This window comes from Arachis duranensis, chromosome 5 (genome assembly GCF_000817695.3).
Source record: "Arachis duranensis cultivar V14167 chromosome 5, aradu.V14167.gnm2.J7QH, whole genome shotgun sequence".
Taxonomy (NCBI): domain Eukaryota; kingdom Viridiplantae; phylum Streptophyta; class Magnoliopsida; order Fabales; family Fabaceae; genus Arachis; species Arachis duranensis.
Window position 1 is genome coordinate 599,498 of NC_029776.3, and position 13,529 is coordinate 613,026.

Sequence of the window (13,529 nt, forward strand, 5' to 3'; positions counted from 1 at the left end):
CATCAAGAATAGGATAGTCATAGAAAAAATTCAACCAAATAAAAAGGACCTAACTCATACCATTAAACTACCATCATATCATCACAATAAACTATAACATCACCAACTAAAGAGACATATAACAAATATGAAAGAGATCATGCCAAAATTTCAACATTGCTCATGCTATCAACTAGTCTACGTTATACCATAATTACATTTTTATCTTCCATCACATGAAATTGCCATGAATTATCTTGGTATTTATGATCCTGAACATCAAAATGGTGTAATGACATAAATATGTAGGTATTTATTAAATAATTTTCATCATTCACAGAGGAATGAATAAAAACATAAATTAAGAAATACATTTGAAATAATAAATTTGATTAAGAAATATAAATAAAAGGAACATACCTAATTAAAAGTTTCATATTAGTTCTAAAAAAAGAATTGAAAGAGAACAATTTTACGTGCAAAACGAAGAAGAAGGGAATAAAAGTAATTGTTTGGTCCAATTCAAACTGGTTTTTTTAAATAAATTATTTATATAAGATAAACCAATTTTTTTTAAACCATATAATAACATATGTCGGCCATCCAGAAGCAACTTCACCTGTAGTCCACTGCAGGTGAGTTTCTGCCATAATTATGATACAACTTGCAATTTAAAGTTTCATTTCAAATGTATAATATAAGTCTAGGGCCTAGGGACAATGCGTATAAATAACACATATCGTTGACTCTAAAACCTACTTAAGTAATGCAAGTTTTTCCTATTGCGGAAAATGTTATTATTGTTGTCAATATCATGTACGATAAATTTTGAATTCTATATTCTATCATTATCATTATAATTATTAAATGGAGTTGGTGTAGATATCTTACATCATAGACAGACTTTTCTTATGTTCTTGTTTTCATAGTTGTTAGATAAGGTGTAATATAATGCTTTTTATCTTTGATGACAATGTTAACGTGACTTTATAAGATATTTTTTGTTTTGGTTTTGCATTTGGTTAACAACAAGTTAATATTCTTCCGTTTTTCTCTTTATTCTCCTCTTACTTAGTCTTTATTCATCTGATCTACTACAATATTGTAAATTAATTGCCTAAAAAAAATTGTGATCTTAGTTGTAGATTTTGAGTTTAATCCTTCCATATGTTATCAAAAGATTTTTTTTTTCAGCATACAAGAACAACGATAAAAGATCTCTGATCTCTCATAATTCAAAATATGTGTAGGATGTTGTATGTATATTTGTCAAAAAAAAATTTTGTTCAGTAATTTTTAATATTTTTTGTTATTATCATTTAATTAATATAAATACTAAATTATCAATTAAAAAAAGAATTATACGACTCTATAAGAACGAACACGCCAAATATAAATTATATTGATTTATCTGTATAAATTTTAAAAAATATAAATATAAATTATATTTTTTATGTATAAAATTTTTGTAAATATAATTATATATTATTACTGACAAAAAATAATAATATTTATTGATTAGGTAACATTTTTCTCTTAAAATAGTACCCCTATATAAAAATATATTGGTTACCAAAGACGTAATAAACAGTACTACTACCACACAAATAATTACTATAAAAGAATAGATATTAAGGAGGTCTTATGCAACTGGATCCTGCTTAGTTTCAAGTATATTAGAGATCAGATACTAATCATACTATAATAATGGCAACACAAGCTGAATTTGAGCATCCTAGAAAGGCCTTTGGTTGGGCAGCTAGGGATACTTCTGGTGTTCTCTCACCTTTTAATTTCTCTAGAAGGTTTGCTTCACTCATATCAAATTTTTCAATTGATTTCTTGCAACTTCATTAAGAATTGGTTTGTCAAATTTTTGCAGGGAAACGAGAGAGAATGACGTGGCATTCAAAGTTTTGTATTGTGGGGTATGCCACTCTGACATACACATGCTGAAAAATGAATGGGGCTTTTCCCTATATCCATTAGTTCCTGGGTAATAAATAATCATTCATTTTAGTTATGTATTTAAAGTTTGTCACGTGAAGTTGATACTGAGAGTTGTTAGATGATTTGATTGATTTGACTAAATTTCTCTCAGATATCAACTTTACGTAAAGTCGACTTTACCTAAGTTTTCACCTTAAAGTTTTGCATATTTTGAATGTGTTCTTCTTTAAAACATGCAGGCATGAGATTATAGGCATAGTGACAGAGGTGGGAAGCAAGGTAAACAAGTTCAAAGTTGGGGACAAAGTTGGTGTTGGATGCATGGTTGGTTCTTGCCGCAAAAACACATGCAGAAACTGTAATGATGCTCTAGAGAACTATTGTCCACAAATGATTCTCACATATGGTGTCAAAGACACTGATGGCACCATCACCTATGGGGGCTATTCTGACTTAATGGTTGCTGATGAAAACTTTGTGGTTCGAATTCCTCAAGGCTTTCCTCTTGATGCTGCTGCTCCTCTCCTTTGTGCCGGCATCACAGTGTATAGCCCTCTTAGATATTATGGGCTTGACAAGCCTGGACTCCATGTGGGTGTGGTTGGTCTTGGTGGGTTAGGTCACATGGCTGTTAAGTTTGCCAAAGCTTTTGGGGTTAAGGTAACGGTCATCAGCACCTCCCCTGAGAAAAAGGACGAGGCAATTCAACTTTTAGGAGCTGATCACTTCCTTATAAGTCGTGACCATGATCAGATGCAGGTGAATGTTTGAATATAGAATAAATTATTTATATCCATAAAAGATACAGACGTTGACAAATGTACTCGTCCGTGTGCCAAGCGTACCCAAATGTTGGTTACGTAATTGATCCGTTAGGGTACTCTTGGCATACAGAGGTCATTTTCCATGATTATAATGTCATTTTATTCTTATATAGATACATTTGTTGTCTGTATTTTTTTCATAGGTACAAATAGTAATTTATTCTTTGAATATATTTGAATAATTTATTGAATAAATATTTAAAGTTTGTGTTAATTTTGCAGGCTGCAACGGGCAGTTTTGATGGTATTATTGACACAGTTTCTGCCTTCCATCCTTTATTGCCTCTAGTTAGTTTATTGAAGTGTCACGGGAAGCTTGTAATGGTTGGTGCGCCGGAGAAGCCTCTAGAGCTGCCAGTATTTCCTTTAATTATGGGTATACATAATTAATTTAAAAGTTAAATCAACATATTATGCTGTGGCCTTAATTAAGTGATGATTATTTTGGGATGCAGGAAGAAAGACAGTTGCGGGTAGTACCATTGGAGGGATGAAAGAGACACAAGAGATGATTGATTTTGCTGCTAAACATAACGTGAAACCTGAAATTGAGGTTATTCCTATTGATTATATTAACACAGCATTGGAGCGTCTACTCAAAGCTGATGTCAAATATCGTTTTGTCATCGACATTGGAAACACTCTAAAACCTTCCACTTGAAGCATTTACTGTCATATCTTTGTGTTTTGTGTATTTAATATATATTTTATTCTAAATACGTGGCTGATATTGTATCTACTATGCACTTCCTTTCACTACTACTACAAGTTAGTGATCAAATCCAGGGGATGAAGGTGGAGGACCTTCTAAGCGGATATAATCATACATGACTCCTTCAAATGCAGTTAAAGCTTTAGATTGCTTCAAATAGATGATGTTCTTTCCTTTCACCAAATGCTTCCCACTTACACCTATGCTATAGAGCTTATACAATCCATGGATGCCATGCCTTGCTATGGCATTGTCTTCTCCTACTTGTCCTGTTGTGAAGTGTGCAGGATTTGCATTTTTAGGGTCATTGAACCAAACCTGAAATAAAATCCATTTCGCACTTGTAAACTATGTTATCTAATTAAGCATAACCAAAAGAAATGTTAAATTACTGAACCTGCAATTCAGCTTCAGTTGAGGATGCCAAAGCCAGTTGTAGTGTGTATATTCCTCTGGATGTGACATTTGGAAGGTCAAATACAATTTGCCATGTGCATGGTCTGTATTTCTTCTCTCCTATTTTCCTACATACATAACACAACACAATTTAGAGTTAAAGTTAACATATATAACTCCAATATATAACACTGTTAACAGAACTTACCTTGTAACATGAGCAAAGTACCAATCCTTGCGATAGTCATTAGCACCAACAACGAATACAAGATCATTATGTGGATGTAATTCGGCGTAACGTTCCCACAATCCATATTGCCTAAATCTGTTACAGTTGTGGAAACAAATTTAATTTGTCTAAGTAAAAGGAAAACAAATATGTAATAATAATAATTATATTTTTTAACACGTCTCTTCACGCAATAGCTTCTTTTGGATTTTTATAAATTTTGTTAATAATTTTTTTTAGAATCAATAAACATTGAATTCTAAATCTTTTAGTTAAAAATAAAAGTTCTGATATCATATTATAAAACTAATTATCCTTAAAACTTAAGTCGATAGAGACTAGTTAACGTACTTGTCAATGGTGTGATTCCTGTATAAGTTGTTGATGAGCTTAGGGTTAGCGTCTGGCACAAAAAATTCAGCAGCTAAGCGATCAGGAATTCCAATCTCCCAAAGTGTTGGACCATTTCTCGGAGGATTATACACAAGTGTATTCAAGTTGGTGGAGCATCCTACATGCACAGTCCATATATGCAAGTGAAACGTTTCTTCCATAACAAGTTAATTATGTGCAATAGAAATTATTAAGTGTTTTTTTAAAGATATTGTACCTGGTGTGATGGTTATTGTCTTGTTGTATTTGTAGTCTCCAATAAAACCAGGAACCCATGCATACAAATTGTAATCACCGGGTACAATATTGTTGATTACAAAATTACCATTCTTGTCGGTTCGAGTCCAAAATTGATAACCCTGTAAATGCATTCGAATTATTTCTATTAAGTACAACTAGAATATGTAAAATTATTCTTATTGCTTTTATTAATAACATAAATGTAGACCTTGCTTTCTTTCTGCCATGATCCAGGATCTCCAGGTAAACCTAAACCAACGTACGCACTGTTAGCATTTTGAAGGCTCTGTCCTTTCATGAACCTATCAAAAGCAAGTACATTATTCATATATTGTATAATCACATAAGGTTTAAGTTTTCCAAGACCTAAAAAAAATAGGTTAAAACTTATGTGCCGAATGCAGTCAACTTCACGTGAAGTTGATAGTTGAGAATCGTTTAATAATTTGATTAAATTTTCATGTAAGGCTTTCAGTTATCAATTTCTCCCGTGAAATTAATTGCATGTGTGTTTCCACTTAAAAAACAAAAGTGATTTTTGCATACCTATCTTGGACTTGCAACCTTCCTGATATTGTTCCACGTTTATTGGCTGGAATGAAATCGATTGATCGAGGGAAATTATATGGCCAGCTTTTGGCTTCATTGGATTGCTACATAATTGTGAAAAAAGAATGATTAAGAATTATTACTATATACGATATAACAAATTTTGAAAGATAATTTAATATATAAGTACCTTTTGTACGGCATCTAACCACAAATTTTGATTACTTGGACCAGAGTTGAGGTAGATAAAAACAGGGCCAAAAACCTTCTTATAAAGTTCCCCTTCCTGAAATTTCATATTTACCTCCCTTCCAGCATAGTGGTTGCTCACAAACATCTACACATGTTGAAAATATCAACTTTTTTATTTGATTAATCATAGTTTGAAAACTCTTTTTTTATTAATATTTAAAAAAAAACTAAATACAAGAAATTAATTTTTTTAATTAGTCAATATTAAATAATTTTTATTTAAAATTCTTTTAGTTTTTATTTTTTTTAGAAGGATTCAGAATTTTAGAGAATGGCTTAAATTTTAAGACTTATGATGTAGTATTTAGAATTTAAAATATAATGAAAAATAATTTTAAAAGATTAGCTGATATTGACAAAAAACTAATCTATCCAATAATTTTTTTAAAAATATAAAATTCTTACCGAAAGGGCAATTGGGCCAACATGAGAGGTGAGATCTTGCTTGACAGGCCCACAATTGCGGAACTCATTGCTGGGTGTTAAGATCCAGAAACCGACACGTGGCTCAGAATATGGGCTTGTCCAGCCGTTAATCTTGTTGTCTTCATTCTCAATTGAGTATTGATACTTGTCATCCACCTGATCCCAAAATCATACCATAATAAATTAGTAATAACCGTTCACCGAAAAACAAAAATTAATAATAACCATAATATCACTACCACAAGACTATTTTTTTTTCATAGAATAAAGATCAGTAACATATTCTAATGTTTTCATTTTTGAACCTTTTTTAAATTTGAGATGAATTAAAATTAAAAGGTTTGATTTCTGTATTTTAAATTTTTTTATTTTTTAAAAATATCATTTTTGTATTTTTTAAAAATCAGACCACTCTAAATTAAACCGATCATATTTAAAATTAACATACTAACAATTCATAATCTGAAAAAATATCATTGTGAATTCAATTAAAAATAAAAAAATGCATTGATACCTCTGTAAGAAAATTTCGTTGTAATGGCTTGGTTAAGAGAACGGCTTCAGGATAATCTAGGGTTTGACCGTTTTCTCTATCTGCCATAGATGGCATCATCCTCTGCCTTGTGTTTGATATAGCCATATAGCGGAACCTGATATTATCATGTTTTGGTATTATTTTCCTCTGCTAAGCACAAATTATTTAATTTAGCACATTAAGGTGAGATCACCTGTCACGGGCGAGCTTGAAAACAATCCTAATTTGATCAATTTCCACAGCTGGAAATCCCTCTACCCGTTCCAATATTACATATGGATAAAACCCAGAATCCCCTCTTCTCAATACATACCTGCAAATTCAATTAACTTAATCTTCTGCATAATATTACGAGAAAGTTTAGGGAGCCAATAGAGTATCTATACAATGTGTATAATGGGAGTTTAGGGATATTCGATTCAGTAGGATATCAGATGTTTATTATCCTAGTATTCATATGGTTATTTTGGATAATATGAGTGTATTGTGTTTGAGAAATTAGTCTTTATGTTCATTTTTTAACTCATATTGAACCAAATAAATAGCCTATTGTACACATTGTATAAATATTCCATTAACTCTCTAACAAAATTCAAATATTATTAGTAGTATTTAGTGCAACTCAAATCAAAGTTTTGATACTGATGAAGTAAAATGTTTTACATATGCAAATAATATAAAAAATAATTATTTGTACTTATGCGATATTACGTAATTAAATAATATAAAAAATAATTATTTGTACTTATGCGATATTACGTAATTAAATACACGTGTAATTGTATAAACATGCTAAGGTTCACCTTATGTCTATATTGAAGGGGAGACCACCATCTCCTGAAGGTGACCATGTTCTTGTAAACGAAACTTCCACCATATTCTCGTCCTGTGCTATGACTTTAAAATCTGTCGTCTTGGTTCTGCAGTACATATATATGAAAAATAATATTATTGTTGAATCCTAATTCTCATGCTATTTTTAATGCATACGAATTTAAATTTTTTATATAAAATATTTAATTATAATATGTTTTAAAAAAGAAAAAGTATAGGGTATCAACATATTATCCGCCAACTTCTGCTAACTTTTATTTATATTTGTGTTTTATTGAGGTGTGTTCGTAAATGTGTCTAGTAATTAATATATTTTAAATACATATATAAAGAGATACATCCAGAAAATATATCTATAAAGACACTTTTATTAAACACAGTTATAAAAACGACATTCACACTTTCATGAAATACAATTATAAATAAGAGTTGGCAAAAGTTGACAGATATGTTGTTGGTAACGTAGCAGAACCGTTTAAAAAAATGTTGAACACTTTTTAAAAATAGCTTATTATATATTAATGATAGGAAGACATGAATGAAATAATTAAGAGGACGCTGAAATATGCGTGTACTTTGGTTCGCCGCCAGATTCTCCTGGTTCATTTGTGACAAAGTCCACGTACCTACAAATATGAAGGCCCAGGTCACTATCAATTCAAACATGATTTATATATATATGTTAATCCAAATTTAATTTCATGACAAAATAAAGCATATTAGATCATATATAAGCAAAGTTTATTTATTTAAGATAGATTGAAGAAATAGGTACCCTCTATCCTTTTTATCATTTCGAGCTTCAAGTATGTTGTCAATTCCATTATATGATATTCCAAGAATATAGCCCTCAGGCTTCGCCAGTGTGATGGAAACGATGCCGTTTTGAAGGATCACCTGAAACTCCAAGTCAATTGTGTGATGAGTGTATTCATAATAAGACATTTTTTTTATTCTGTGTAGTAAATTTTTATAAAATATTTTAACTATTAATTCTGATAAAATTTAAAAAGGAAAAAAATAGCAAAATATAGTAAATGATACGGCCAAGAATTTTTCACATCATGGCGTAGTTAAGAAGTTTCCTTATAGAAATAATAAAATAATGGATTAATTGATATTATATTTTATACAATAAATATAACAAAACTTCTTAAGCTTAAATACAATACTTAATAAGAAAATCAAATTAAGGACTTTTTTATTACCCGGTCAGAATTTTCAGTATTCAGAATAACCGGAGATGTCCTTCAGCGAATAGAAGCCATGCATATAAAAAGAAAATAGTGAAAATAAGGTAAAAAAAAATTAGTTACAAGAATTCTGTTGTCATTTTAATATGATTTTTTTTTTCAAAATATCTTTTGATTTTGAGAAATCAGTCCTACATAAATTAACAAGAAAAAAAAAAAGAAGTTTTTGGCATTGCATTAAACATCTAGTAAACTTGTAAATTTAAACCATAAAATTTATTTGAAGTTTTGAACTACTTCATACATACTTGCCAAAACCATAAAAGTAATGTTAAATAATATTTTACGAATAAATAAAATGAATCATTTTAACTCTACAAATAAAAAGAAATGAACATCACATATATTTAGTTTTAAATTTTACAATAAGAAAATATACAAAGGGAATATACTCCTAGAAAACAAAAGAGGCAAGTAGGGGTTATGATAGCCAATGAGTTATAGCTCAAATGGCATAATTTTTCCATACTTAATTAAGAGGTTGTGAGTTCGAATCTCCTATCTTTAATAAAAAAAAATAGGAGTTATGGTAAAGCACTCTTTCAGCATGCGACAAACACGATGATCAATTCATGCCATATGCAAGTAAACAAATAATGTTCTTCACCAAAAAAAAAAAATTTAAAATTACATGAGATTTTGAAAGCTTTCACCATATGATCAATTTAGAATAAATGGGAGTCTGCTTTTATTTCTCCATATCCGTTACTATTTAAGTACTTATGGTTACATTTCATGCATATATGAGGATTGAATTGAATATAAAGATAGAAGCAATTAATCTACATATCCATATATATAGAACGTTTTCTTTTTGAATGCTTATGCTTGCCGTTACTTAATTTGTTTACCGATGAGTAATAACGTACAAAAATCATAATAAGCTAAGGAAAGCATTATTTGTATTAGTATCACAAAGAGTCAAGCGTCAAAATATTTTTAATTTTTGTAAAAGAAAAAGAATAATAAAGGAATGAAAGTGTTAGAGAAAACCTAAATGAGCTCTTCACAGAAGATGCACCCAGCAAGAAGAAAAGCAGTGCAACGTATACCACCATCATCTTCTTGCCAATGTAATAAACCTGCAAATTAAATTAAATAATATAAAATTTTTCATAGCTTCATTTCATATCTCTAATAATTACCAAAATAAACTTGTATTATGATCTCAATTGAGTAAACCACAGGAGCAGGAAAAAAAAATTTCAGTGACATGCATTGTGAAAAAAATGTACTAACCTTTGAAAATAATTAATCTCTTTATGATGTATATTGTGACTGAATTCTCTTTGGAACTTCAAAGGACCTTCATATATTAATAACTTGAAGGCTAAAGTGAATATTATATATTACCTATATGTATATGCAATAGTGTGTGTGAGAGTGAGAGAGAGAAGGCAACTCAAGAAACAACTTTAACTTGTCTATGATATAGCCACGTTTTATAGAGGGAGTTACCAAATAAAGACGTTTAAAACGTCTTTTTTTAAAGATATTTTTTAGTAATTAAAATTTAATACATATAATCAATTAAATTATGTTATTTTTGTTAAAATTAGGTTAGACAAATTAATTTGACTGAAAAAATGGTGAATTAAATTTTGAACTGAATCTAAATTAATATTATTTTTTATAGAAAATGACTATAATACCTTTATTATAAAAATAACTAAAATATTCATGTTATGTATATTAATTTTGAGAATAGTAAATTATAGTCAATTACTTCTTGTCGTCATAGGATTAGGATTTAGAATTCTCAATAAATATATATATATATAAAATAGGGGTATTTTAGTTATTTTCTATAAAAAGAGTATTATAGTCATTTTTTATAAAAAAAAATTAAATCGGTTCAAGATTTGATTCACCATCTTTTTGACTAAATTAATTTATCTATGGCTTAATTTAACAAAAATAACACGGTTTAATCGATTATATATACTAAATTTAATTATTAAAAAATATATTTAAAAAAATATTTTAAACGTCTTTATTTGAGTGGCTTTCCTTTTATAGAGTGTCTTTTTCAAATTTCAAGTGTTTTTTTGACAAGAAAGCAAGAGTTACCTTGAACCATGGACTAGATTCCAAATGTGGGTACAATAGTATTTCAAAATGATATGAGAATAGATGATTTCGGAAAGAAGATTTTATGGCATGATAAAAGAAATTAAAAAGTACTATCCAATTGTGTTGATTATATATATTTACAAAGGAAAAAATATTTTTAAATTCTGCCAAATAATTATTAGGTTTACTTTTATAGTAAACCAATCAAATTTATTTTTTTGGAAGTGATTAAATATTTATGTAGGATTATTTTATATTGAAAATACATAACAATTAGCTTAATCAATCATTGAGGACACATGTCAAAGATGTTTGATTCTTTTTCAGAAGACAATGGAAGGAAAGGACATGGAACATATAGTGCACAAACTCTATAAATAGTACAACCTAATGGTTAGTGCATCAATTGCTAAAAGTTCTTTGTTAACTAGTTTTTAAGAAGACAGTAATAGTATACCTATACATTTGGCTCTTATAACTTGGGAGAGAATATAATGATGAAACCAATGATGAAAATTGAAAGTTTATTATAATATAAATTTTTATTGTATTTATTTATAATTATTAATGATTTTAATTGCATTTGTTGATGTTAATATTTGACCAACGAATTAGATTAAAAAAAATAAATATGTAGATGGTTCTTTTGTTCATTTAGAATACTTTTTTAAATTTTCTATATATCAATAAAATATAATCATGATCAAGGTCAGAGTTAAAGTTATTTATGATCGTTAATTTGAGTATGAAAATAATAATTTTTAAGATTTTATTTAATATTTTTGTTTAAATTAATTTTTATGTAAAATTTATTATAATAAGATAAATAAGAATGGACGGAATTACTGTTAAAGCTACAACAAATTTTAAGAAGAATAAATTATCACTTTTATTTTTTTAAAAATTCAGAATATTGATAAATTTATTGATGAATGAACGAATTAACTTTGTCTTACAAAAGATGATTTTTTTAATAACAAAAATATTTAAACACTAATTTTATTCTTAGACAAATTTATTACAATTTTAAATTTTTATGAATAAAAATAGTCATTTATTTATTTATTTAATATAAATTTAATTTCGTTTATTCATAAAAAGACTTTTTAACATTTTAAAAATTCTTATGAATAAAAATTAAAAAATTTACTGTTTTCAAAATCAACTTGATTTAGCATATACAAAATAACTGTAAAAAAAAATTGTACTTCCCACTTTTTTTTATATAAGGATAAAATCAGACAGAAATGATCATATATATTGCACCTTTCTTTTTTTTTCATTGGTGGGTTTCTTTGTTTTGTATCTGTTTATGTAATATTTGTTTGTCTATTTTTGGGTTTAAACCTTTGAAACAGTTATAAAAAAAACAAACATTTTTGTTAAAAACAATAAAAGATAAAAAAAAAGAAGGTATATAATACCTAAAGTCTTAGTTTGAAGGAGGATGATGATCGATGAGGCTTGGAACAATCATCGGATATGTGTGGGAACTGTAGAAATCACAACATACTTGCATTGGAAGCAGCACTTAAATATATACACATAAATAAAAAGAGATCATTATAATATGGAGGAGATATAAAACAAGAAATAACTGTGTAATGTGTAGTATGATTAAGTTTGCATTAGAGATAGCTTGACCCTAAGTTTTTCTTTTTCATGTATCTTGGTGTTGTTTTGATTTATGTTTGTGAACTATCCCTCACCTTCTTGATTTAATTTGGATTCAAGTGAAGTGAGAGGCCGGGAATCTTTTTTTATACTATGAATTTCTCTCTATGGAAAGAAATTATTACTACGATATTCTATTATAAATAGTATTAATAAGTCACGAAACCAAACGATAATGTTGGTAGGGATTTTTTCCTAAACGACATAAAGCAAACGTGATGACAGTATTAATTTCATATGATATTTAATTGCTTTATAAGGAAAATAAATTTCGCAGGAGGAGTGGTATAAATTAGAATGTATCTTCTTTTTTTTCTTATTTTTTTTGGGTCTTGAACACAAAGGGCTCAGCCCAAATGGCCCAGAACAACAAATATTTAAAGGAAAAACAAAAAAAAACCTTATGGTTGGTGCAACCACGTTGTTATGAAAAGCATTATGTCGTTCCTCTTTGCCCCCTAATAGATGAATGATAAGCAAAACAAGTTGACTCAGTTTAGTGGTTAGTTTATTAGTTTGTTTAAGTAAGTGTTGAGAATTCAAATCCTACTTTATACATACAGCAACTAATGATAGTGCGCTAGGACAGCCGGGAACACAATTCAGAAAATGGCTCTATATTCAGAATGAAATGGTGATGAAGAAAAATAATAAAAGATAATGAAATGATGGAGGATGATGAGTAAAAAAAACTGAAAAGATCGTGCATATGAAAAAATGAGAATGAAATGGTGATCAAGGGAAAAAAAATGGGGAGAATAAAATCGTGTAAGATGAGTAACAACTAACAAGAAATGGCAATACGAAAGATGATCTTTGTATAAATAATTTCAAAATTTGGAATTGAATGTCATTGCCTAAAAATTCATTTTGTGGGATATGAATAATTTTCATTAAAGAAAAAAAAAGAGAAATATTTATAATTTTATATATAATATTTATAATTATATATTTATTATATTAAAAATTATTTATTTATTTCAACGATATTTAATAAAAAATTAAAATACTTTAAACTGATTTTTATTGTGTCCTAAACATTTTTTGTAAAAATTGGCAGGAATATTAGCTTTTAATTATGAAGTTAATGTTTTTGACATTGGATCATGTTGACCATTATTTATTGGTTAGTATTGTATCTCAACGAATATTCTCTCTGCTATTTATTTCACCTTATTTATATCAGTCATAGATACTTTATTTGGATTTT

At 28.4% G+C, this 13,529-nt stretch overlaps 2 protein-coding genes and 1 long non-coding RNA gene across 3 annotated transcripts; 1 reads left to right on the plus strand and 2 right to left on the minus strand.

The window, feature by feature from the left end:
- Positions 1–1,614: 1,614 nt before the first annotated feature.
- Positions 1,615–3,970, plus strand: LOC107487232 (probable mannitol dehydrogenase). Its single transcript, XM_016107846.3, has 5 exons — positions 1,615–1,784; positions 1,862–1,975; positions 2,169–2,688; positions 2,976–3,129; positions 3,209–3,970. Exons 1-5 carry the CDS (start codon positions 1,687–1,689, stop codon positions 3,412–3,414), a joined length of 1,092 nt encoding a protein of 363 aa, XP_015963332.1. The 5' UTR covers positions 1,615–1,686; the 3' UTR covers positions 3,415–3,970.
- LOC107487028 (uncharacterized) lies at positions 3,431–7,405 on the minus strand. The gene is made up of 12 exons (XM_021141876.2): positions 7,289–7,405; positions 6,679–6,798; positions 6,465–6,600; positions 5,930–6,106; positions 5,463–5,609; positions 5,270–5,376; positions 4,932–5,025; positions 4,701–4,842; positions 4,442–4,601; positions 4,070–4,186; positions 3,863–3,989; positions 3,431–3,783 (listed from the first exon to the last, which is right to left on the minus strand). The coding sequence occupies exons 1-12, from the start codon at positions 7,360–7,362 to the stop codon at positions 3,523–3,525; spliced, it is 1,662 nt and encodes a 553-aa protein (XP_020997535.2). The 5' UTR covers positions 7,363–7,405; the 3' UTR covers positions 3,431–3,522.
- Positions 7,406–8,522: 1,117 nt separating this feature from the next.
- On the minus strand, positions 8,523–12,314 carry LOC127747542 (uncharacterized). The gene is made up of 3 exons (XR_008009430.1): positions 12,070–12,314; positions 9,566–9,654; positions 8,523–8,567 (listed from the first exon to the last, which is right to left on the minus strand). It is a non-coding gene; the product is annotated as an uncharacterized LOC127747542 (long non-coding RNA).
- Between the last annotated feature and the right edge of the window lie 1,215 nt (positions 12,315–13,529).

Excerpts from the sequence above, each read along its gene's own strand:
- LOC107487232 (XM_016107846.3), top strand. The coding sequence starts at position 1,687 with ATGGCAACACAAGCTGAATTTGAGCATCCTAGAAAGGCCTTTGGTTGG. Across the intron at positions 1,976-2,168 it reads CTATATCCATTAGTTCCTGG|GCATGAGATTATAGGCATAG; the intron begins GTAATAAATAAT and ends TAAAACATGCAG. Across the intron at positions 3,130-3,208 it reads AGTATTTCCTTTAATTATGG|GAAGAAAGACAGTTGCGGGT; the intron begins GTATACATAATT and ends TTTGGGATGCAG.
- LOC107487028 (XM_021141876.2), bottom strand. The coding sequence starts at position 7,362 with ATGGTGGAAGTTTCGTTTACAAGAACATGGTCACCTTCAGGAGATGGT. Across the intron at positions 4,187-4,441 it reads AGGAATCACACCATTGACAA|ATTTAGGCAATATGGATTGT; the intron begins GTACGTTAACTA and ends CAACTGTAACAG. Across the intron at positions 3,784-3,862 it reads CAACTGAAGCTGAATTGCAG|GTTTGGTTCAATGACCCTAA; the intron begins GTTCAGTAATTT and ends ATTTTATTTCAG.